Source organism: Spodoptera frugiperda, chromosome 27, assembly GCF_023101765.2.
Source record: "Spodoptera frugiperda isolate SF20-4 chromosome 27, AGI-APGP_CSIRO_Sfru_2.0, whole genome shotgun sequence".
In the NCBI taxonomy this organism is placed as follows: domain Eukaryota; kingdom Metazoa; phylum Arthropoda; class Insecta; order Lepidoptera; family Noctuidae; genus Spodoptera; species Spodoptera frugiperda.
Window position 1 is genome coordinate 3,414,244 of NC_064238.1, and position 25,497 is coordinate 3,439,740.

Consider the following 25,497-nt stretch of genomic DNA (forward strand, 5'->3'; position numbering starts at 1 on the left):
GTCGCCCGATGATATATATATCGACTGTAAATTGTACCTACAAAATATATGAAAGTAGGTAATCGTATAACGTCTACAATTCCGCTCACGAATTAGGAAACTTGATACTTAGGATACGTTCAATACTTTTTTTTATTAATTCTTATTCACTCAGTAATCACTTACCGATTAATAAAGTGTCTGGCAGCTTTCCTTTCCACTGAAACTTTCTAACTCTGAACTCTCGGATAGATAGAGATCTTAAATTTGATATATCCGATGTTGATGCGGATAGTCACATCACTTTAATAGAAGATAATTGATTAGTAAGTATCACACTAATTAGATATTTGAAACCAAGATTTCAAGCTTGTGATGTCACTATAGAAATTTTCACTCTGTGTTGGGAATTTTCATGAGTTTCTCTGAATTCTGTGTAGTCCGTCTGCTTGTCATTTTATAGGCAGATCGTGGTGCAGCGTAGCTACATCTTTTATTTAAATTCTCGGTAAATCAAAGAGCCAGTTAGTTTCTAGTTAAGAATGGAGGTAAGTGCGCAAAAATGTGTGCTGGCCTGCGTTCTACGACTTATAACACAGCCATCTTGTCGGATAGCAAACCAGAACCTCGGCCACAAATGGCTCGCTTCATTCCCGCTTTGAACGCAGCTAGTTAATGTACCGTTCCTTCTATGTAACAGCAATCTCCGACGTACGCCCGTTTAATTTTCAGCAACTAAACTTAACGTGGTATTAACAATGAGTAATATTTCGCTTTGCGGAAACGTCGGTGACAGCACCATTCCGCCAACGCTCAATAGTACATCATTAGCCTGTATGGTTACGTAACAGCTAGTCAGAAACAAAGTTACTATATTTTATTATTTTGCATGAAAAAAAAGATACTATCTGATGCCGCATCAATGGGTTTAAGGCACAGGAAGTGAAACCAGCCTCGGGGCGCTCGGCTAAGTATCTGGGTTTCACAAGCTCACACATTTACAAGCCTACGCTTCAACACTAAGCTGAGAATGAGAAATACTATTTTACTATTCGCATATAGTAACTACTAATGCATATATTTGATTAGCTATAAAACGGAAAAATAAATGTTTTTCTATTTTGTATTTGCGGTTTAACAGAGTTTAGTTTCGAAGGATTATTACACGCTCAACTTGACGAAACATTGTTTTACGTAATGGACTTGCTGTGAGTCATAGAATCAAAGTATATCGCACAGTATAGTGCAACTCGGGTCATATTTAATGTCGTTTTATAAACTTGTTATAGAATCCGCGAGTAATTTTCTCACAGTCTCTGTAGTTTTAGAATCGTATAACAAGTTCGCTAATACACATAATGCGATGTCAGCAAGTCTGAGGAAGCGAACACTAGTACACGAAGGCGTACATCGTACAATCACTGGGTATAAACGTAAACACCTGTGTATGAGCGTGATCGCGTTGTTGCAACGTTGGTTGCAACAAATCAGTTTGGAGAGGTGCGGGACGCGGGCCGCACCACACATGCATTATTCAAGGCTCATTTCTATTCAACGCCGACAGGCCGCCCGATAAAAACTTCTCGTTTGACAACTTGGACGCCTGCACCCTTTGTACTTACGTCATGTCCCCTGCGCTGATACGAGCTGCTTAAGTGTCTTAAACATTATTTGTCACTACTATATTTATGAGCGAGTAATAACCTTATCGACACGAATTTGTTTTCAACTGCTACCGTTTCATTGTTGTACAGAGCGCAGGCTTTATTGGGTAACAATTTAGAATACGGTATCTTTATTGTTAATAAAAACTTTGTATTATTATTGTATGATACATACTCGTACATATTATAATATGCCAAGATGTACGTAACCCAGTTAACCGCACAGAAATTATGAGATTACGTTTGGTAATTGTGTGTTAAATATGTTAATTTTTGATAATGGGCTTTTAAGCTCTTCAAACTGAACAATTTACATATTGTAAGTAATTACTATACTACCACACACTGTATTTACATACACACATTGCTCGTACTAGCTGAGGTTAGAGATCAAACAAGTAGTTTTAACGATGCTTTATGTCGGAGCAAAAGCTCAACACTTCAATCGAAGCGTGATCGATTCGGCCTACTTACAGCGTCTAGTGCACCAAACGAATCGCTCTGTGAACTGTTGTCTGCTTATTTAAACACTCTTAATGTAAATCATTGTTCCAATCGACAAAATATGCTCACAAAAACTGTATTTAATCAATTCTAAATTTGCACAACGGCGCGGCGTTATAAATTAGATTGTGTCTGGCTCCTAATCGGTTGCGTAACGCGATTCTATTCTATTCGATATTTAATGATGATTAAGTAAACAGCCCAATTATCAGCGTCCGTTGAATGACAAGTGGACAAGTGGTCGGACGACAATGATTCGGAAGCGGCGCGATACACCGTTGTCGCTGGCACAGTGCCCATGACCGGCGCGATGTCGCCTTTACAGTTATACGTAAGGGTGTGGATTGACGCTTCGTGTTTGCACGGCTATAAAAATGGAAATGCGTTAAAATAAAATCTTTTAAACGCTATTTAGAAACGCCGAGAATGTTTTATATAGAGAACTAGGTTTTTTCACCTCTCTTAAAGTCATTATCAAATATTATGGCCAGAAAAAAGCCTAATTAAAATAGTTTCCTCTGAATGTGGACACATAAATCTGTAAGAATTTGGAATTAAATCCTAAGTGTATGATAAAATAAATACATTTTTAAGTAAGAACGATAAATGACCACACAAAGTCCTCGGGCAGGAGTGTGATCAATGCTGAGATTAATAAGTTCCGTCGGATACCTGGGCTTAAGTATAGGATTCTTAATCGATTGAAGAAAACTCAACGACATTGGAATGCTCAAAATATTTGTGTAGTCATACTTCTGGGAAGTTGGATAGAGTCTTGAGACACAACTAACATTAAGAAGCGTAGTTTATGCGTCCAATGGCTTTGTTTAAAATTAAACCTTTCTTCGTTTATGCTGATAGTGATACACATCGGTATTATTCAGTTGTTGTAATGTGTTGGTGGGACAATCATAGTTGACGTGCGTCTTACGATCCTTCTAATCTGCGCTTAGATGAGCTAAAAGTCTGCTGACGTAGTCGGACTGATCCAGATGACGCGATAGTCAACAATTACTTATGACACGGCTAATCATAATGTTCTTTACAACCTATGATACATTAATGTGAACTCCGTAATTAAAAATAATGGTTTAAGTAAATTCATTCGTTACTTTTTTATTTTCTTATTGTTAGTTTATGTTTATGAATAAGTAATTAGGTAGAACGAATATTTGTAAAAGTACTTTGTTACTTTATATAAAACTGTAATAAGTATAACGTTAAATTAGACAAGTAATAGATGTAATATGAGTAATTTACAGTGTAATATAAATAAACATTTTGAGGCAAAATTGTGCTATCTAAACGAATTTTATTTTATGTAATATATATTTTAAATAATAACGTTGCGTAGTGGTAACTTTGACGATGTCAAAGTGATATTTTAATCAGCACCATCGCGTAACTGGAGTAAAAAGGATCTCTATGTCTTATTTCTTCTTAATTCAGTTCAAATACTTACATGAAAGAGTGACTATGATTACGTGTCCTTGTATCAATGAAAATTTTATGGTAACAATAGTGAAAACAATGTTACCACATTTATGACGTCCATCGGTGTCTGTAAACTTGTGACGACATTTTTATTGTATGCAAAGACGTCACGCATCACCGTCAACCGCCAACCACACAAACTGAACTTTATTCCTCGACCTTCGTCAAACAACAACGTTTCAATCATGTAACCCATTTATTAAATTAACTGTGTTATCGTTATATCGCTCACTATATGTTTACAACAACGGGGAAAGTTGAAGCCATTCATTTTCATGCTAATTACTCTTCCAAGGGCTTATTAATGAAACATTATTTATTTTTAAAAGCGTCTACTTATTTCATTGGAAGAAATAAATCAATGAGTCGTGCTTTAAAAATAAATGAAAGTGAAACCCACCGTCGCTGAAACACGCGGGTGTTAAAGATAAAATTAGCCATCGCCAATGCGCTACGAATGCTGAATGCAACAATTGCACTTTATAATAACCCGCATAGTAAACGTGCCTGCGATTGTCTGTGTCGAAACCCCATGGATCGTGCCGCCGGCTGTCGCAGCCGCTCATTCTCTAATTACTGCTATCAATTCCATTAGCGAACTTATTGTGTAACATGGCAACTGCAAATCATTAAATCAGCTACACAACAGGCTATGCCTATTATTTCTAATACTTCGCCGTAACTAATTAAGATTCTTACTCAATCACCTATACAGGTAAATAAAACTGACAGAATGACAGAACATTATCTCGGTTGGTGGTTGATGCATCACACAAGGGAATGATGGACGTAAATGGAAAATCTACAAAACAACTAACCTATCCAGTCATTAAGTACATATGTGTGTCGCAAGGGCCTTGTTTTTTAGCATTTATATGTTCTATTGCGAGGTAGGAATTCTGCTAATCGTCGCTGGCAACATTTTGCACATGCCACGAACGTTGTTGCTGCGGTAAATGAGTGTAATTTAGCCACAAGCAGGCTTCTCGGCGCGCCGCGCGCCATACAGTACAGCCTACGAGGCAGACACCACTTATGATTATGACTTACTATTGTTTTTCTTCATTCACCAACTAGTTTCAGCTCTTGGTTTTCCTTAAATGGATTAATTTGTTTGCAATTTCGCTTACAACATGTTTTAACGCTTAATTAACAACATTAACCCAGTAGGTAGCGGCCCAAATGTCAACAATCTTTTAGAAGACTGCAACTCCTCGATCTTCTCTTCAGGAAACTCAAAAAAAAATAGAAAATTTTCTTCTTTAAATTCTAATAACTATTTATTCTAGATAATAAACTAGACTAAATTTTATTCTAGATAACCATGATATTGATATTTGTGAGCTTATGGAACAGGAATGAATCTTCAGGAGTGTTTAAACTACAACTACTTTTGCTTGTGAAGGTTTTCCTCCTTTTAAAGTGATGTACAGTTTTTATAGTGTTCGTGTTTGTACGGCTCAGTTCACGGAGGTGTCATCATAATAGCAGTGCAGGTGTTATCTGGCCGTCGCCCACGCGGCCGACCAAGTAAATCACCAAACACGCGCCCGCGCCGCCGCCACGCCGCCGCCGCGCCGCCGCGCGCCACAATCTATGCAAATCGCGCGCTCAAACTTATTGCTCTCGCCTCAACTCCTTTCCAAATGCATACTAAATAGTGAGCCGACCACGCCAGCCTTTGTTCCAAGTTTTTCACTTAACCTCATGTGCTCCGTCGATAAATGGAAATATTTTGGTGTGGTTTAAAAGAGGCATTGTGACAAACTTTGTTTGTTTTTATAAACTGCCTTAAAAAGGTAAACCTTTTAAATCCCTTTCTTAAATCAGATTCTAATAAAACTTGTTAAGTTAATGCAGCTTATTATAATGCAAAAGCTAATTACTTAACTGCTAATTTAATTCAAGAATTGCCATTACCTACCTGCGTGCATGTGAAAGAGTTGAGCAAATATTTTTATTACAGTATTTAATTCTCGGAATATAATTAGGAAAATTTGTGTGGACATTAAATTAAAAGATAGTTTAAATGAAAGCCGTGAACAATGACTTTTATGTGCAGGTTGATATTTATGTTGTTTCAAGCACGCCGATGTATTCCCATGGTGTTCTCAGAATAAGACACAGAATGTAACAAGAGATGTTGCTCCCGTTCTTCCGCATAGATGCTACTCGCATTGCGATCCAATTATACCTGATACCGTCGAGAAATATTATTGCGCTGATTTACTATGGCAACTATAATTACTGTGAGAATCATAAACGGACCACAATGCTGGCCTGCCCGTCTATGGCTGTACTGTATAGTCATGTCATTTACACTATCAATTAATTTCCTGTTATTGAAGTTTTATTTCTTCAACTCTGCAGTAAATCGTTCAAATAGGCTCGGACATGTGAATCACTGTTACATTGACAAAGAATGATCACATCACGTCGAAGCTACTTGCATATTCACATCGCCGCAGGAAAAAAACCAAAGTAAAATGTAATTTTCCGCCTATCAATAAGTGCTTCCTAGAGCCAACTGCTAAAACCTAGATGTTCCACGACAACAGCACTCAGACTTTCTAGAAGAAAATCGCCGTGTTTGAGCGCGTCTTACTTGCATCGTCCGAGTGGTCATTGAACCCTCGCGAATTGTCGACAGCAATTGTCTCCCGCCATCACATCGCAGCTGGGCTATACACCACAACCGTTAGTACTAATTGCACCGGCTATGATCATTTTACGACCCTACAGCTGAATTAGAGAAACACAGTATCCAACTTGGCGCTCAGCTACACACTGTGAAGAGCACCAAACTATTGAACACAACAGTTGAACGGTTCTGTATGGCTTAACCGATTTCAAAGCACTCAAGATGTTCCCAACAAACTTGTTGCACGCTAAGAGCGTACCTAGCATACTCATAAACTTAGTTAAGTCCTCTGTCGGCAACATAGCTGGCTTCAGTGCAGTTCAAATTAATTCGATTATCAGCGCACCTTGATCTCGCTAAAGCTCTCAGATTCCCTTCATTAGGTACCTACACATACAAGAGACTGCGAGCGTAATGAAATAAACACGATCTAACTGGCTCGATGTCTGACTAATATTTGTACATACATTTCGTGGTAGCTTTGTGCTTGTACGTACATTAGACGCAGTTGGGAACTTTAATATGTACATTAAACTAACTATTACTCAATATTCAGATGGCGGGCGTTCCAAACTCACGCACTCTGCTGGAAGTTGGTCATGAATTCATTGTTTTTGACGTCGCCGTATGATATTGAACCACAATAGGAAAGAGTTCAGGTCACGTTTGAACACTGTACGGACGGCGAATATTAAAGATCAAAATATATTGAATGGGTTGAGTTTTTAGAATTTTTCCCTTATGTAGAGACATGCATATTATTGAATAGTAATGCATGGTTGGGGCTTACTTAGCGAATTTATTTTTCTTCTTTGAATAAAGGGATACCACTTAACAGTTAGAGGAAAATTTATTTGCCTTTATGAGTGTGAGTGTGTATTTATTGTGTTGTTTCTGCAACAACAAGTACAACACAATATTGTATGTCGGTGTAAGCAAGTCCGCACGTAGCAGACCTACATATCCGCTCTAGTGTGGCTGTTCAACTATCATGTCGATTACTTCAGATCGTCGTGTTCTGTCCATTGATTAGAAAAAAAAAACAAATGAACAATAGAATAACCAAGTGGGAAAAATGTAGTAGATAGTTTTAATTAATAATGATTATTAGAGTTTTCTTACACCAGGCTATATTTATTAGAAAACATAGTCGATGTAAATCAATCATACCGACCGCGACCGCGAAGTAAGACAAGTAAAAATATATTTTCAAAGAACAGTCATTATTCTAATGACCCCGTCATTACAATTTGCCTGTCTTGCTTTAAACTAATACTGGAAAACGTTCAGACAACAAACACGGTGAAGTCCAAACGACTTAATGGCTATTTCGTAGTCAAGCCATACATTTATCGCTTAACGCTTCTGTGGTCGGCTACAGGCTACAGTCAGTTGTTATCTCTGCTAGTTGCGGCCACGTTCCGCGCTGACGCCTCTCATTTACGCCATACGAAAAGTAATTTGAACGTCCGTTTTGCAAAACCAATCGTCTTGTACCATTCACCTTTTATGCCTGAACACTCTTCAAGTCCAACTTTCTTTCGATACGTCGATGCCTAGATGGCAATTTAATATTGACTGTGTTGTTACATTGTCAGTTTATCAATTATAATGTGGTGGAAGTCCCTGAGACTATTAGTACTCGATCACTTGGCATGTAATGTCCTGTGACATATTACTTTATATTCAGGCGAGCGGCCGTCGGGCGTCGGCATACGACATTATTTACATATAACGCCGTTGTTCCCGTACTCATTCATGGCCCGCTTCGCTCAGACCACGCTGATTTATCGCCTTAATTTCATAAGTATCTCTTTGTTACCAAGCCATCTATATCATATTTGAGTAATATCCCGCTCGCTTTATTGGATATGTTCAAGAAGGGTCAAATTCAGAGGACCCAAAACCAATTAGATTTTGTGCTTCATGGTACTCATTTGCCTACATTTTTCCCTTGGGACCGTGTTGCTAACTTTTTTTAGGGATTTTGTACGTGTATGAAATTGAACTGATTTATGTATTACTTTATACTAACGAGTTTATAAAATGATTACCTAGCTTGTCTTTTGCTTACCTATTCCCTCATATTGTGTTCCGTTTGTAAATAAATAGAGTTTAGAATTCCTAAGATGATATTTAATCCTGGTGCGGAAACATCGAACACCCTTACTTTTTCTCTTCGTTATTATCTGTGTTTTCCACTGATTTATTATGCAATTCGATATCAAATAATGAGAAAAGTTTGTTGTAACAGCATCCAGTTATAATTGTTGAGTAATCTATGATAATACACATAATGTTAATTCAGCAGACTGTGAACTTTGCCCATAATAATTAATTTATGCATATTTTATTGCTGCACATGTGCATTATGTAAACAAACCCGTTTCGCTAATTATATTTACTCATTAGATTATACAACTGCACAACAAACAAAGGCAAAGAACCTCGTACATATTTCTTATGGGTCAATATACATAATTGTGTTGTAAAACAGTTACTTCTGTCCTTTTCTCACGACACAGTCACCGGTACTATTAACACTTAAAGGATGAGAAAGTAAAGTGAATGTTTACGTTTGATAAATCAAAATAAACACTTGCAATGAAGCCCTTCGTGATTCTCGAACGTTTCACGTGACAATCGAGCATAAGTAACTATTTGCAGTATTTATAACGGTGCTGCGATCTAATCGGACCCATATATCATGTACAATTTTCAATATGTTTTCATGTGGATTTAAACATGATAAGTGAAAATTGTTTAAGTTTTCACAAACACATGTTAGATGGGATTATTACCAAAAGTGAGGGTTTCTTTTCTCAAGTGACTACAGTCTGGTATTTCACATATGAACGGCACTTGCAATAGTGGGAAGAGTCTCGAACCGTACCGGCAAGGAATGGCTGGTATGTCAAAGATTTCAAGTAACATATTTATCTTCATGGACAAATTAGAAAATAAAGAAAAGGTAGCTCAGCACTCACTTGTCAGTGGAGTGAAATACAAGCTCTTTTACAAATAAATCATACAGTAGAAACGTTGACATGAAAAGCGATTTCGTGAGGGTAACAAAAATTTCACGTCGCGTGAAAAGATTCTGTGACGAGTATTATGCAGATTTTTCGACAACACGAGAATTCGTCCGCACGTACGAGTACACATCGAATGTGATAATGTTTAGTATTTACAGCTAATGTTGCAAGACGACTAAAGACATTTGCTGAGAACTTGCAATCTGAGTCTTAATTCGCAGCTGGCGGAGCGAGCGCGATGATTCACATCTCCTATGCTTACTAGCGATCTGTTGTCGTATTGAATCAAAGTCTAAATTGGCGTAGCACTCTACACAAATACCTATGCTTTGTATTAGTATTATTCGATGTTGGCAGGCGGCTACGTGACTCAGTGGTGAGATCTCTTGATCGTCTTCATGGATTTGGTTACTTTGAAACATAAAAAAGTGGCATCAATCATTTAAAAAATTCTGTAGTTTGAAGTTTTAATATTCATATTGTTATCTTAATTATTTTTGACAGTTTCGGGAGGAACAGAAGCTTTAGCTCATGAATATTTTCATTGCCTCTCAATCCAAAGAAATCCTTGGAAAGTTGAATCACTAGTAGTGAATCATTCGTTTTTTTCGCCTTCTATCAAGCGCTTCCCAATCTGTTGCCAGGGTCAGAGTGCCAAAAAGTTTATTTCATGAGCTCGCTCGATTCACCGATCAGTCTCTTGACAAAATACAAAGTAGCTTGGATATAATTCTATTAATAGTTCTTAACTTCCTTTAGTTTAGTATTAGGAAACCCAAATATCATTAAAAATCAACAATAATCAGGCATTGAAGTCGTTATAAACCCTACGCATGTAGTGTCGTAATTTCTATATTCTTTACGCAAAAGTAATTTAAAAACTGCACATTATTATCATCGTGTAAGTAGCAGAATTGTAATCCATGCAAAACAGTAAAACGATTTTATTGCGTTGCATAACGTTTGACGTTTACATATGAGCGATGTACGATATTGCTGACCGTCTGACGCAGCGGCTGCCGGCGATAGACACGGTTGGGCTAACGAGAGGGTTACAGCATTGTATGGCATTCTGTGGGCTAGTGACCGACGTAATGATGACTTGGAGAGTACTCCATAGTCAGTGCATAGTGCACGCGCCACGTGGCCGGCAGCCACTCCACGCACGACGCACCAGTCTTTGTGTCGTACACGTCGCGTTTGTAAACATTCAGACCGACCAGTAAACATCTTTGTGAGCGGCTTGATTGTGCCACCGCACGCGCAGATTTTAATAAACATAATAATCGTGCTGAATCATTAATCATCCCATCCCACTTTAATATTCTGAAGAGGAATTAATAAAAACCCATTGCCCCATTTCCTAGCGGCGGTTTACGCTATTGAATTATTAATTAAACTCAGACGGGGACGGTAAAATCGAAGATTATGTATGAACTACACGCATGTTTTGTCAACGAGTTGTTTAATGTTTACTGCTGATAATTTTACGTATTTACGCACGGTTGAATACTTCGAGTTTGATATAATCGCGTAATTAATTAATTTAATAAACATAAACTTTACAGATAAATTACGAATTTATGAACAACAAACCACAAACAGCGGGTTACTGTATTGACCGTATTAACAATATTGTTGGATTACACGACTGACCTTTCATGTTGAAAACAAAATATACGAAAACCGCACGGTGGGCCGATTTGAGCAAACCCGTAGAGCACTGGACGGTCAACCGAAAATTAATTAACATACTTTGGCGCGCAACCCTCGACCGTTGCGCGCGGTACGCTCACAGGTGGCCGGGCCCCACCCCCATCGCACACCCCAACAACTAGGGCTACCACCTTTGTAAACGTTTTTTGTTCCCATAACGATTCATGATTCTTTTTTATTATTTTCCGCGCGCCCGAATACTAAAACGAGATAAAACGATGTTAACTACGGATTTACGGAACTCCGACAATGTAGTTCCGGCGATACGAGTTTTTGATTTAGTAGTTATATTAGACAGACTACCTAACCTACCCTCATATATCACTCAGATCTTAACTCAATAATAACTATAATCATGATCTTATTAAACACATCAACGAGTTATTGCTGAAATGGAAAGTTTCAGTCAAAATGCACATAGACAGCCCTGAAAGAGTTATTCTGATGCTGAAAACATGTCTGTACATTTGAAATACCTGGTTATATGAAGTTAATTTGATGTCCGATTGCTGTTACACTAGTCAAACGAAATAATTGAAGTTTCAGCCAAAACATGAATGAGAGACAACATATTTCGAACCTAATTGTTGGTAGTTATTGGGTACAATTTTAAATACCATTGTTTAGGCTTTAGATAGGAGAGGGTCACAATACTTTATGTACCAAAAGAGTTTACTTGCTTGATAGAGAGCAATTTTGTTTTCTGCTTTTAGAAACGTTGATTGTTATTAAACTTGACAAACGCCTATAGGTTTTTCCTCATTTTCCGTGGGGTTTTCTAATATTTATTGGAAACCTTTTTGCATATTCATATAAGGAAGCAAAAGGTTTTTATGGTTTTTCGTTATTAAAAGACGTAATAAAGTAAGCAGTTTTATAATAATTCCTTAACGTCACATTTCCTCCAATTGTTTAGTTCACTTACTCAAACTACTCATAAAACATTAATTCCCTCTAAAAAATACTTTTCATTATTTCCTTTTACACGTAACGTTATTGTTTTAGCTTTTAATAAACAACAATTAATGAAAATATGTTTAAAATGGTGAATGCGATTGTATAATTGGATAATAGGCAAGCGTTAGTACAAAAAAATACTTTCTGCCATAAAACAGAGGTGCTTTTATAGATTTTAAAAGGCACACGCGATATAGAAGGGTCATACAGCATTAAATTACCAGAATTATTCCATTGTTGATGTTAAATGCATTCCGGTTTCTGGAATCGCGTGCAACACATATGTACACAACTATTGTATATTTATATAAGCCTAGCATATAAGGCCATAGTGTCCATTCCATTTGTTTATATTTTTATTATAATGTACAATGTATGTAAATATCAAGTGATATTTACTTGATACACTGCGATTGGTATCTGAAAGTAACTATGTGCAGCAGAGTTATGAAAGTAACACAAATTGAAAACTGAATTTAATAAAAAAAAACCGCTGAATGACATTCACAATTCACATTCAATGCCAATATCAACTTTCAACGAATATTTGAAAGTACGTACATATTTGTCCTAACAAAATAATTTATTTATTCATTACATAAAGTAAGTGGTATTGTAGGTAAAGCGGTTGATAAAACTATGTATAAACATCTGCTTTACAAAGGTTTCTGTGTGCGTAGCTACTATGGTCGGCCAGTGTCCCAACACTTGTCTTTACCTCGATGTGACTAATATTACGTACATACGTAAGTACACGTACTTTGTGGGCATTGTCTATAAATACAGCGTGTGCCTTTTGTGCCGCCCACTCCCAACTATATGTTGTAAATGTTCTGGAGACTCTACCCTACTTCTGATCTTGATACATTCGTCTTATGCCATGAATTCACAGTTATATTTCTTGCTGTTTCGTCTCTATGCAAATCCATTAACTATTTATTCACCAAGATACTTTCCCATTTGTACAATGGAGAAATATTTATTATTAGCTCCCGCATTCATGTCATAACAATGCAGAATACTTTGAGTTCATATAAATAAAATCACAAACAGTGCTAATATTGCACAAGAGTATAAATCGCATGCATGAAATAAATAGGTCCCGTTTAAATGTGATCAAGAGCCGACCCCAGCGCGGCGTAGCGAGGGTCCCACTTATTGCGAGCACTTGTCATATCAGCACAATGAACAACCATGCTTTATTATTTTAATTATTGCACGTCCACGATGCGCCCTTTGTCAGCCAACCGCGAGCGCTGCTTGAATTACTCACTACTGAATAATAATTGCCCTAATTGAAGATCCTTGATACAACTAGTCGAGTTGTCTCTCTGCTTAGGTAAGTAGGCTACATTTAAAACAGACACTGCTCGTTCTACTGCGGAAATGTACCCGTGATAAAGTCAAGATAAAAAATAAATATCGACCTACTTATTAGTCATCAAAGCCATTTGTGTACTAATAAGCTCTTTATTATACGATTGATCAAAATTGCTCTCAGTAGTTCTGGATCATAAAGAGGTCAATTTCTCATTTATAAAGACGATTTCTCAATATGTAAGTATGCGACGGAGACAATGCGAATTTGTTGCGTCAATGTGGGCCGTATTGACATTACAATATACTAAGTTGCAAGTTTTTGCCTTTGTAACGATGTCATTATTATTGGGAAATGACAGCATACAAGCATAAATTAATCAAAACGACCTACTTATTTTTTTCTTGAAAACTAGCCTATAAGGAAAGGGAAATAAAATATTGATATTGTAAAATTTCCGATGTAAATATAGTATCCGGAATGTAGGTAGGTACCTAAAGATAGGATTTATAAAGTAACGAGGAGGACAGCTCGTCGCGAAGGCAGGCGGGCGCATACTTTACTCTCTCGACTCCCGATCCGATCTTCATAAAGAAATTCTCCGTTTTGATATTATATTTATATTGTAAATGTTTCGTACCTGCATATTTGTAACAGTAAATATGAAAATTTCCGGAATGCCTACGAGCTCGCCTCCCGATCTTGAGGGAACAAAGATTTTATTTGGTATTATGAAAATTTGAACTGTGTATTCCTTGGCTTTATTTGCCAGTTTTATTTTAACTTGACGTGGGTTACATAAATGTTTAGAAACTCATTTTGGAGTAAAACATTGTCGCTGTAATATTAATTAATGTAAATGAGTCGACATTTAAATGTTAGTTAGATTAATGTGGAGAAATCAATTTCGAACATTGGCACATCAAATGTATAAACTGTATCTAGATGAGACATCAGTCCTAATAACTTGACGTCAATTCGCAAAAGCTTTTTGTTTGCAATGCCTTAAAAATAGTAGCGAAGTAACCGCGGCTTTGCTCGGTGTATTATCGTATCGGCCACAATACGATTGGAAGTTTACAAGACGAGCATCCGACACGGTAAACAAACAAGCGCTCTGACGTCAGACGCACTCGACTCGAGACTCGGCCGCGGCTACTGCCACTAGACATATCCATTCATTACTATACTCAATAGGATTTTTATAAAGTTTAAAAATACATTCTTCTTTGTTTACACTCCTTGAACAGTTCCTAAAATATACCACCGTCTTGTTTTTTTATTTCTTAACTACTACATTATCCTACTAATATTATAAATGCGAAAGTTTGTGAGCATGGATATTTTGTTACTTTGTCACGCAAAAACTACTGAAGGGATCAGGATATAATCTGGAATAGGGATTTTTCTCGAATAACACATAGGCTACCGCGGACAAAGCCGCTGGCAGAAGCTAGTAGTAACTATTAACCATACGTTGACAATTCACGTCTAGATATTTCGATACCCATAGGTACCTATATTGCCTTTCATTTTCACTATTGAAAAGTGCTATCTATGCACAATTAATTGAGAGCTATTTTATCATTTCACTGAACACATTTAAGTGTTTTACCACAAACATAAAGATAAAAGGTACAGGACTTAAAGTGGAAAGGATAATCACTTTCAATCGGTCAAACACATACATAATTGTTACCTTTCTTACGTATCCACGTTTATGATGCGTCATACAATTCACGGTCACATTATCTACACACCAGAATTACAGCACGATACTGCTCGTTATGTAATGTACCTATAATCGTATGTTTGAAAACTTTTCTTTATTTATAGTACTTAAATGCTTTTTAGGAGTTTCTTTTAGGGATAAACTACAATGAAGGTTGAATATGGAAGGCTATCTTACCAATGATAACATCAAATCTTCGTAGTACCCTGTAAACTAAACAATCCAAGATACATGAAGATGATGAACATCTTTTTTTTTACACCTCTGACTGCTCTACATTAGGACCTCATCAGTTTAAGCAGTGATGACATTGTGTCTCGCGTATATCCTTCATCGAAGGGTTAATGATGATGTTTTTATTTGGGATTTACTCAAGTATGTTATAAGTTTGGTTTAATTGTTTCAATGTGAATTAACCTTTCCCTTTTTCCAATGTTTCAGCGAGCGGCGCGCTCGCAGCCGGCACCATTGCGTCCCCCTGGAGCACGGCGGCCGGCGCGCCCGACACCAATGGCTCGGGCGGCGCCGACGCAAAGCACCTGGACGTCGGCGATGCCAGCGACGATGAGAAGGTAAATATGACACATATTCAACTAGATTTACATAACTCTTATAACAAAACCCACGACACAGGAGACATCCTAACTCTGTTAAAAAATCTATCAAAGGATAAATAAAAGTTTAAATGTTACTAATTATCGCTCATGTCAAAGTCGTGATAGTTCCTCAATTCGTTTAACTTAAGAATCAGGTCTGCTCCAAACATTCATATAAACCAGTCCATATTGATCTCTTTAATCATAATTTCGAATGATATAAAAATCCAAATGTTCATCCTCGACACCTCAAACTATTACTTACTTATCGACAAGACCATTCACACCAACCAGCAAATCCTTTACGGCTAATCTATTACCGACTCCCGCTAAAGTTTTATTGCATATTCCATTTTCGGGACACTACCACGTGGTTAAGTGTAAACTACTTCAGTAAGTTAACCATTAATTTAATGATCATTGCTGGTCACTCGCCAGCCGAGGCGTGGAACACGTGTCGATTTTAACGGCTCGTAAATATTAGCTCATATTTACACCGATCTTCACCTTATGAAGGGTTCCCACGAGCCTCTTCAGCTATTTATGGCCAGTCTGCAACACTTTAGCAGCGAGATGACTGCATTTCTGAAACTTGTCTACTCATTTCAAATTAAGTTCTATTTGGTGATTTTACGTTGTTCCTTTAGCTTAATCTTCGTTTTCTTCTTTATTCAGTAAACGTAGTACTGTTGCCAGTCCCTCGATAAACGAAACAGTCAACTCATATATTGCCGATTTACTACCCAGTTATTAGTAAATCTTAGTTCACTTTTGTAAGTCATGAGGTAGGAGCTTTGTTTGTAGAAGTAATCGTGGACTCCGGATTAGAAGAGGGTACTTAAGCGTGCACGTTTGTGTAAACATAAGTGCACACGGTTGCAATTTGCGCAGCACGGAAAGTGTGCAGCATAGTTCAGTCACACGCATTTACGATTGCAGGTCGCACAAGGGTAACTTTACTACCCATTATCATAACGTGTAAACTGATATACAAAGTGAATCTCGTGTTCGCAGATTCATTCGAGATTTCATTATGGCCAAACCTCTCGCTTGAGTCATCCCGCGTGTGATAGGCCAAGAAATATTATTCTAAAAAAAAGTTTCCTGTGAATTTCAACCGGTTTTTCTGTGATCGCAACATTATCAATGATATTTATTGGACTAACATTCACATCCAACAAATCACTAGCAGATATAAAAATCACAGCGGCTGATTGATAACGAAATAAATTTAAACCTGTAACAAAAACAATTAGTAAGACGCGGTTGTGAGAAATTGCAAGTAAATATTGACTGTTAGTAGTTAACAAATCCAGAAACAGCTACGTTTCAAGTAGTTTCAAGGAACAGTGATTCACGATGTTTTCGATCCGGCCTGTTGGACCAAGTCGAGGGCAGCGCGTTATTTTTATTTTCTTTTGAGAATAGAAGCGAGTCTATTAATTACAATGACGCACTCCACGACTTGTAACACTCTGTAAGCAAACTCTTTACAAATGTTAATAATAAGCACATCTGTTCAGTGTTCCTACTTAGTTTCAATGGCTAAGGCTTCTTGAATTAATTTCGTTTTCTCTGGAAGTGGACTAGGCTAACATAGAAACGATTTATCTTCGAAACGTATTTAGTTCATAAGATTAATGATGGTATCGTAAGATTCGATTCATTGGGGCGTAACAAGCTTTCGATACAGTTAAAGCTACTGAGTGTCTTCAGGAAATGGGGAACACGATATCTGACACTGCTGTTTTGTTGGCATGAATTGAAAGTGACAAAACCGTCTACCGCTATAAATAATAATAAATATCTGGAAGTATAATGTCTCTCAAATGACATACACATGGGAGACGCGTGTGGTTCACAATATTCATAATTATTTCGCACTAAAGCTGAAGTTGCACTTACTAACTTTTAGAGCGCGTGAATTTGCTGGGAAACAGCTCCATTTAGAACATTGGGGTTTTCGCGGAACGCGATTGTTCTCCAACTTTGTAGATATGACGCTATTTTCCTATTGCGTCTTTATTTCAAACTTTTCTTTTTGTCAGTCCTTTAGTATACAGAGAGAAAGCATGTTTTTTCTTTGGGCTTGTGTTTTCTTTTGCCTAGGTAACGTTTTCAAAACATTTGTGTCCTGGGTAAGGTGTTAGCTTTGACGTCAAAATTACCTAGAGTGGGAAAATTTATGTCGATTCTATATTGTTTCGATATTAAATAAGTAGTGTTTATAAAACAAAGCGCGTTCGCAGGATATGTCCGCGGCTGATGCGGAGGGAGTGTGGAGTCCAGACATTGAGCAGAGCTTCCAAGAGGCCCTGGCCATCTACCCGCCGTGCGGCAGGCGCAAAATTATTCTCTCCGACGAGGGCAAGATGTACGGTGAGTCCAAACATGCTAGAAGTCTTTGTAGGCACTAGCGTAAACATTCGTTTTTATTAACATAAGATTGGATAAACAAAAATAATATATTTTTATAATATTACCAGTTTACAAACAATATGCTTACTTAGAAGTAAGTTCAGTTAAACTTAAATATTAGACCAAACATCGATTATTTTGTTTAATAACGGACGCCTACACATCGATTTACCTATATGTCACTTAAGTTAAATAATGGAGAGATATCAAGGCCACTGTGCCGAAAATGAACAATGGCAGTAGCACGAGACAAAAGCCAGTGTAGGACCTATTGAAGTCGGCCGACAAAAGCCGTTTGCGCAATAGGATTCCGCGGAAAGACGTGAACCGACAATTATTATCTCTCTCGATCGGACCATGTCGCCAATTCGAAGAACCCATGTGTTGTCTCGTGGCTTTGTTCAGAATTTACGTGTATAAATACTTGCGTACACGAACGCCACGGTAATTAGTGAACTATGAAAGCTATGCCCCATTTATTATCGCCACAAAAATATTTCTAAATTAACCCCCAATTTGTTCTCAATAAGCCCCGATTATTAAAATGAAAGCTCTGTTCATGAAAGGGAGGCGGGAGCAAATTTTTTCACGTTACATTGTTAACTTAGAAAGCTCGTTAACGCGAACGTGACGATTGCTACATAAAAACAACGCTTTGCCTCCAGTAAATTAACTGCCGAAGGAAACGGTTTGTGTTGCTTTAGTATTTTATAGTTAGGCGTAAAGTCTTCTTCTGCGGGCCTTTGTAGAGCCCGGTTGGACTCAAATACTACGGAGATGTAATGGCTTGAATAAAATAATTTACAAAGTCTGTTATTTGTAAGCCCTACATGCTTAACCCGGGGAGAATAGTTCCATAATCTTTTCGGAAAAGTAATATTACGGGTGCTATGGAGCAGAATTGACATAGGACAATTATCAGAGGGTGGTAGTGCCATTACATCGCCGCCGGACGCACATTAAGTTTGCGTCAAGCGCCCAACATTATACGTCCCGGTTTTAATTAAAGGACTGCCCGCTCAGCCTCGTCGCGGTGCCAAATGGAATTGCTAAACAAATTTACCACAGGCGATGTGTCCACCTTAAGTGATTTAATAGGCGTAAAGAAATGCGATGTTTAAATTACTTCAAATCTTACAGTTCACACTGCGGAAGGGGAGATTAGAGGAAATGCCATGCCCTACATCTACTTCAGTCGTTTTGTCTTTTCAAATACTTTGATGTAGGAATTCAGGTTCATAATTTTTGTGTCACAATCATTCCTCTTTATAAATGTCACCACATAGTCAACAATAAAAAGTCATGAAACGTATTAATAAAAGTTTCTCCCTAGAGATGTGGGTCTCTATTTGTAAACAAGTATGTCTAAGTGTTATTACTCGTGCAAAAGATGTTGGTAATGGTTATCTGTGTGGATAATAATTGCGGACACGCGTCGCGTCGCCCGGACAATATATGACCACATTACTCGAGGACGTGTCCTCCCGCTTAATCTACGTAAAAGTGCGTCACCCTTGTCCGTCGTACCGTCGTACCGTCGTCCCACCCTCTCCCTTACCGTGACGTTCCATGGGACACTGTTTTGCTTGATCGTCATGTGCTGCAATAATCCATTCTCCGAGGGAGATATTATTGTGTGTTTATTAAAACTGTAATGGGCTTTTTCTAACTTGGGTAACTCTGAAACTTACTTTTAAAAGTTTCTTTTGAATCCAAATTAATCCAGTGTACCAACGATCTATAGTTTTCTTGTTCTGTAGTATTCTATGTTTACTGGGGTTTTCTGTACTGAGGAAAATGAACCGCAAGCAACTTTATCTAAAAGTTGACAAGTCAAGTGTAGATAAAAGTTATGTTGTGAGATATTTAATGTTTATGAAATAATTAGATATCTTTGAAGCGTAGAGCCCTCGGCAGTTGTGAACTATCAGGATCCGTTATTACATTAGTGAATTGAGTTCGGCATGTCATAGTTGCACGTGTGGGATGGCTTAGATCGGCGCACTCGGCAGTCTTGAAGACTGTAGTTTGGAACAGTTTGCCAACAAAGCTAGTGTTCAGCTTTGCTGGCGGCACGTTCGTGAGTTAAGACATTCAAAACCGCTCAATATCCTGGGAGTATGAAAGTTTCGTCGGCGCACGGCTTCACGTGGTCCGGGGGTGGCAGGCGAGGGGTTCGTCGGGAGGGCTAAACTATGCGAAGAATGCGCAATTAGTGAGCGAGCGAGCGTGTAAGGGGCCCGGCCGCGCCGCTAGGCGGCGAACGCAGTAAGAAAATATAAAGAAGGGGCGGGCCGCCCGCGCCCGTTGTTTAGCGCCCCGCCCGCTTCGGGCATAACTCCCGATTGTCTCCCAAGAAATCCTCCTTAGACCTGTCGCAACTCAACCCTTTCCGCGAGGATTTGCTCCGCATAGCTCCTGTTTGGGTCAGCGTGAAATTCTGCTACGACGCCCGTGTAACTCGACAAAGTCCAATATCTTTCGCAGAACCTTTGTCATTCAAGGGTCCTCATTTTTGACGAACTGCCCTTGTTACTTACATGTATTGCTCCACCTTGTTTCCAAATCATTATAATATAAGTACTCTGTTGTTTCCTATTAACACGTTGCCGGCACCCTAATTATTTTCTTAGATAATATCTACTAAGGTAGGGTAGTGGTTTATAATTAGTTTAAATCACACTCGAAATGGGCCTAAAATATTCCGTTTTGAAGTAAAATTGTAGGCCTATTACATAAATTTAATGCTGGTTATTATGGTGTGGATAATTGGCCTTAAATGCGTTAATGAAATATAGTTTTGAACGCTTATTCATTATACCTGCTTAGTACTCGTACAATAAAACGACTTTTTGATCAGTAACAAATAATATGAACGTTAATTTGTTATTTATTCTATTGTAAGCACAAACAAGTAGGTACACAGTGAGGTCTACGACTAATATTATTGAGGAGAATATATTTTGTGGGCAAAAGCTCAATATAAGCAAAAACAATCGCGAAGTCATGCCTCAGGTACGACGTTAATGTATTTCTGATGGATCTCCAATATCTCCCCAGTTGTCGAATAAATTACTTTTCAAAACGCTCCGCTGTAAGTAGAGGTTCGAGAATAATAAAAAAAATATTTAATCCACGTTTAATTTCGAAAATCTATTCAAAATTGTGAAACTTGTGTATAAACAAAGCAATGAGAACAAGTGTGCGATAGTAACAACAAATACCTGTTCAAAAAGAAAATAGTAAATATTCATAATGTAGCTGGAGCGTGCACGCACAATTTCCTCGCGGAGTGCGCGAGAGCGTGGCCGCGTCGCGCTGGCAATGGACCAAATTAGCCAACTAACGAACTAATAAATAATGATCTCTTGTTTTTCTATTCACTGTGGAATAGAAACGTTTCGACTTGATCCTTCTCTGCACCGCACTATTTATAGAAGGATGCACACGACGTTTCGGGTGAAAGCACTCTTAATGCTCAATTCGCGGGCGCGTATGTCACAACTGGAAGTTACGCTCGCAACGAATAACATACGACGTGTATATTCACTTCACTAATTCGTGCTAACAGCAATTTGTTAGAGTGGCCGCACTTACTAATTTTAGCTTAACACCCGCCGTGAAAAGTTTACGACGGTGCCATAATTTCGAAGTAATTTCAAGAATGTTTGACTTAACAGTCTTGAAGAGTTTCCTTCCAAAGATCTGAGCTTTCATTCTAGTTTAATATAAAAATAACTGATATTGCTTTAATCTTGTAGCGGGGGCCGTGTTCTAGCGTGATATTTAAAGCGCAATGCAGAATATTATTATGGAGGTTGTTATTGGTAGTAATAGACGTAGGAAATAATATAACGTTTTTATTGAGACATAATTCTCTCATAGAAATGACATGGAACTGAACTTAATGTGTTTTACAATTGTAGAAAGCATTTTCAATTGCACTAAAACGCTTTTGCCGGTCTTTTGTATGCCGATTGACGGGCCGAATAGTACTGTTAATCAATACATACAAATAGTGTAGTACGTATATACGGTATACGTACACATTCGCCTCAACGAGCAAGCAAGGGGTTAATTAAATTCGCACCAGCCGCCTCTCGTCGCCATCGCATTCCCCGAATTCAATGAGATTTCAATTTACTTTGCTCTGACCGGGTCTTCCTCTATCGTGTCCATCAATTAATACACGATGTATATTAAAATTTCGTCACCAAGTTATGTCTGCTTTTAATTGAGTTTGATCATTCATTTTATGAGTAGACGTTTGCCTTTCTAGCTTTTATGACTTTAAGTTACAATCTAAAGTTAACCTGTAATTAAATACGTGTTTTGCAAAAGCTATTACACGTTTGTCTTTCTGCTAATTCTCTTTACGGTTAAAGTAATAAAAAATGTACTTATGCCTTTCACGACAGTCTAGCTGGTCGTCAGTCAAGAAGTTACAAGTTGCTATTGGGATGTAAACGTAAACAAATGAGGCACACATAAGACCCGTTGATCAACTTCAACCCTATACTTACTTAGAGATTTTAATCAAACTTTTTTATAATACGTAAAACTATGAACTGCCATATTAACAAAACAATAATTTAAATAAACATTACAATATTCCTTACAAGAACATCAACAAATTTACTTTAAACAAAAAGAATATTTAAAATATTTCGCGACAACAATATTCAATGTAAACCGACTGAAAATTATTTCACAATACCAGTTTGCACTGACTACGGACGATCCACCCCGCATTCCTGTTCAACTGCAGTTTCAATGATTGAAAATAGCTATTCAAAATATTTTGAAAATTGTTTCATAACAGGATCGGTAGTGCTGCCTGCATTGCATTCTACGCGTTTGTCTGATACAGCTATGCTAAATATTCCGCGGCCAATTGGCACATGTTTTAACCCCTTTATTACTTAAATTGAAATACCCCACTGAATACTGTTATTATTATAAATGCCGAAGTTTGGATATTCGCGAGTCCATCACGCCCCGTAACTGGTTGAAAGAATTCGTTTGTTGTTTCTGTTTTAGGGCTTTTGATTTTGGGAATGATATTTTTAGGGTTTTGAATGATTGAAATCTGTTTTCATGTAAATGTTAGATGGTATGGAAATGAGACAGGGTTGAAGAAGTTTTGCTTAGGGAAGGACAAACCAGTTTGATGAATCGATTAATCGAAGGAAAAGTTTAAAGATTTCGTGTTTTATAGTGTGCTTGATTTATAAACTTGAATTTCTACCATCCGCACACTTTTGTGGATAGATAACATACATAATTAAGAATCGGCAGTAACTCTATTAGCACGGATTCGAACGTGCTCGTATCTGTCACGGGTAGCTCATAAAACCAGATAGGAACCTGATACTGGTAGCATATATAATGGAAGAACACTTATCTGTAATTACAAACCTTTCAACTAATCAAGATTTTAATTCAATTACAGGAAGAAACGAGCTGATAGCAAGGTATATAAAATTGAGGACAGGAAAAACGCGCACGAGAAAACAAGTGTCATCCCACATACAGGTGCTAGCTAGGCGGAAACTTCGAGAAATTCAGGCCAAACTCAAAGTGGTAAGTGTCTTAAAATATATCAGTATTTGTGTTCCAACAACAAAATCAATTAGCATTGTTATACTACATCTTTTAAAATAATTCTAAGATGAAATTAAGAAGTTCGTGCCAAAAGATAAGAAAGCGTAATACAGTGTAATAAAGTATAGATATGAATGACGTTTAGGATGGTGGGGTGATGAAAGAAAAGGCCATGCAGTCAATGAGCACACTGTCTAGCGCACAGATCGTAGCGGGTATACCGCACCCAGCGTACCACCATACGGTACTCAACTTGCAAAAGGCATGCCTTTGTGTAACTAGTAAAAAAATAAAAACTAATTCGCCTTTTTAAATTGTGTTGCTTCACTACTATTTAGGCATGTTGCCAAATTGCACGTATTAAGTAAAGAATAGGCGACAATAACACCAATTGAATACTGAAATTGCTTTACTCACATTTTTGTTTTTCTCTTCATATTACAAATAATTGACTGGTAAATGGAAACGACTAAAATTTTTATTGAAAATTCGACACAGTAATAACGTTGCAAAGGATCATTTTTAATTAAATTAGATAGTCACTGTCAGGGCGTGCATTACATTGGAATAAAACATTCATATCTTCATGTTTTCACAAATCAAAATAATGCTTCAAGTGATGTGTGTAGAATAACAACTTGAGCATACAATAACATGAAAGCTTATGACGATTATTTTTGTAACTACAATAATTAGTAATTATTTGTTTCATTATTACAGCAATTTTGGCAGCCGGGTCTACAAGCCGGACCTTCACAAGAGTAAGTATCTTAATGTCAAGGAATATAATCCTTAATGATACGTTTTTGATCGATTTCTGTGAAACGTTAAGTATTGTTACCAGTCAATTGTAAGATCGAAAACACATTCACTTTCTGTTACTAAATGAAAACGTCTTTACCTACTTGAAGAATAAAACATGCGGAAAATTATGGTAACTTTACTTATTCTTACTTTCAAGTAATGACTGAATTCACTATACGACACGATTATTAACACTAGATGACTAGTTGCCACACACTAAGATTTTCTCTTACAAACATAGAAGTTCACATACACATGACATCCAGCCCGAAACAACAATTTGTAGATCACACAAAGAGTTGGTTACTCAGCCACCGCGCCAACTGTACATTCGGGCAATATTATTTGTGTGATCCATATTCTTTAATCTTGCTCTGAAACTAGGAATACACATCTACAAAACAGAAGAAATCATACATTTTTGAAAATATTGTAAAACCCTCCAGATATGCAATTTTCTTCCTCAACCTAACAATTCCACTCAAAAACTTGATATCTTTGTTACAGCGTAAAACCGTTCCCTGGTGCTGGTTACAAGGGTGTCCCAGGAGTAGGAGGAGTGGGAGTGCCGAGTGGGACAGATGTCGCGCCGCCACCGCCATGGGAGGGCCGCGCCATCGCCACGCATAAACTACGCCTTGTAGAGTTCTCAGCCTTCGTTGAACACCCACGGGATCCTGAAACGGTAAGACCTTGATACCTTAGACAAGAATAAGACACGTTCAAAAGTGTCTTCTTGGCCTATTTGAAATAAATAATTTTGACTTTGATGTAAACAGTATTTTCGGTTTGAGAACTGTCCTGAGATAATTATACGAGGGAGAGAATATAGCTCGACTACTTTCAAACCATAACGGAGCTCATAATACAACTTGAAAGTAATCGAGTATCCTCAAAAGTAAACAAAACTAAGCCTAATAGTTTAAATCATAAAAGTATCATAGTATATGCAATACAGGATAATATTTAATACGTATTTGATATGATTTACAATATTTCCTCTGACGTTTTCTTGCCTTTTACCAGAGAAAAACC

General features: G+C 37.6%; 2 protein-coding genes across 5 annotated transcripts in view; both read left to right on the top strand.

Moving 5' to 3' along the window:
• LOC118263333 (protein scalloped) overlaps positions 1 to 25,497 on the top strand; it is a 56,935-nt gene that overhangs the window by 24,192 nt on the left and 7,246 nt on the right. For 2 of the 4 annotated variants that reach the window (XM_035575254.2, XM_035575255.2), the window contains 6 exons: positions 15,482 to 15,612; positions 17,886 to 18,015; positions 23,507 to 23,637; positions 23,804 to 23,920; positions 24,379 to 24,419; positions 24,970 to 25,147. In XM_035575254.2, the coding sequence (XP_035431147.1) occupies positions 15,482 to 15,612; positions 17,886 to 18,015; positions 23,507 to 23,637; positions 23,804 to 23,920; positions 24,379 to 24,419; positions 24,970 to 25,147 (728 nt within the window). The remainder of the gene's footprint in view (positions 1 to 15,481; positions 15,613 to 17,885; positions 18,016 to 23,506; positions 23,638 to 23,803; positions 23,921 to 24,378; positions 24,420 to 24,969; positions 25,148 to 25,497) is intronic. The other 2 variants (XM_035575256.2, XM_035575257.2) reach the window with 2 other exon arrangements.
• Positions 1 to 25,497, top strand: part of LOC118263330 (zinc transporter 1) — a 93,026-nt gene that overhangs the window by 20,512 nt on the left and 47,017 nt on the right. The gene's annotated exons all lie outside the window — the stretch shown is intronic.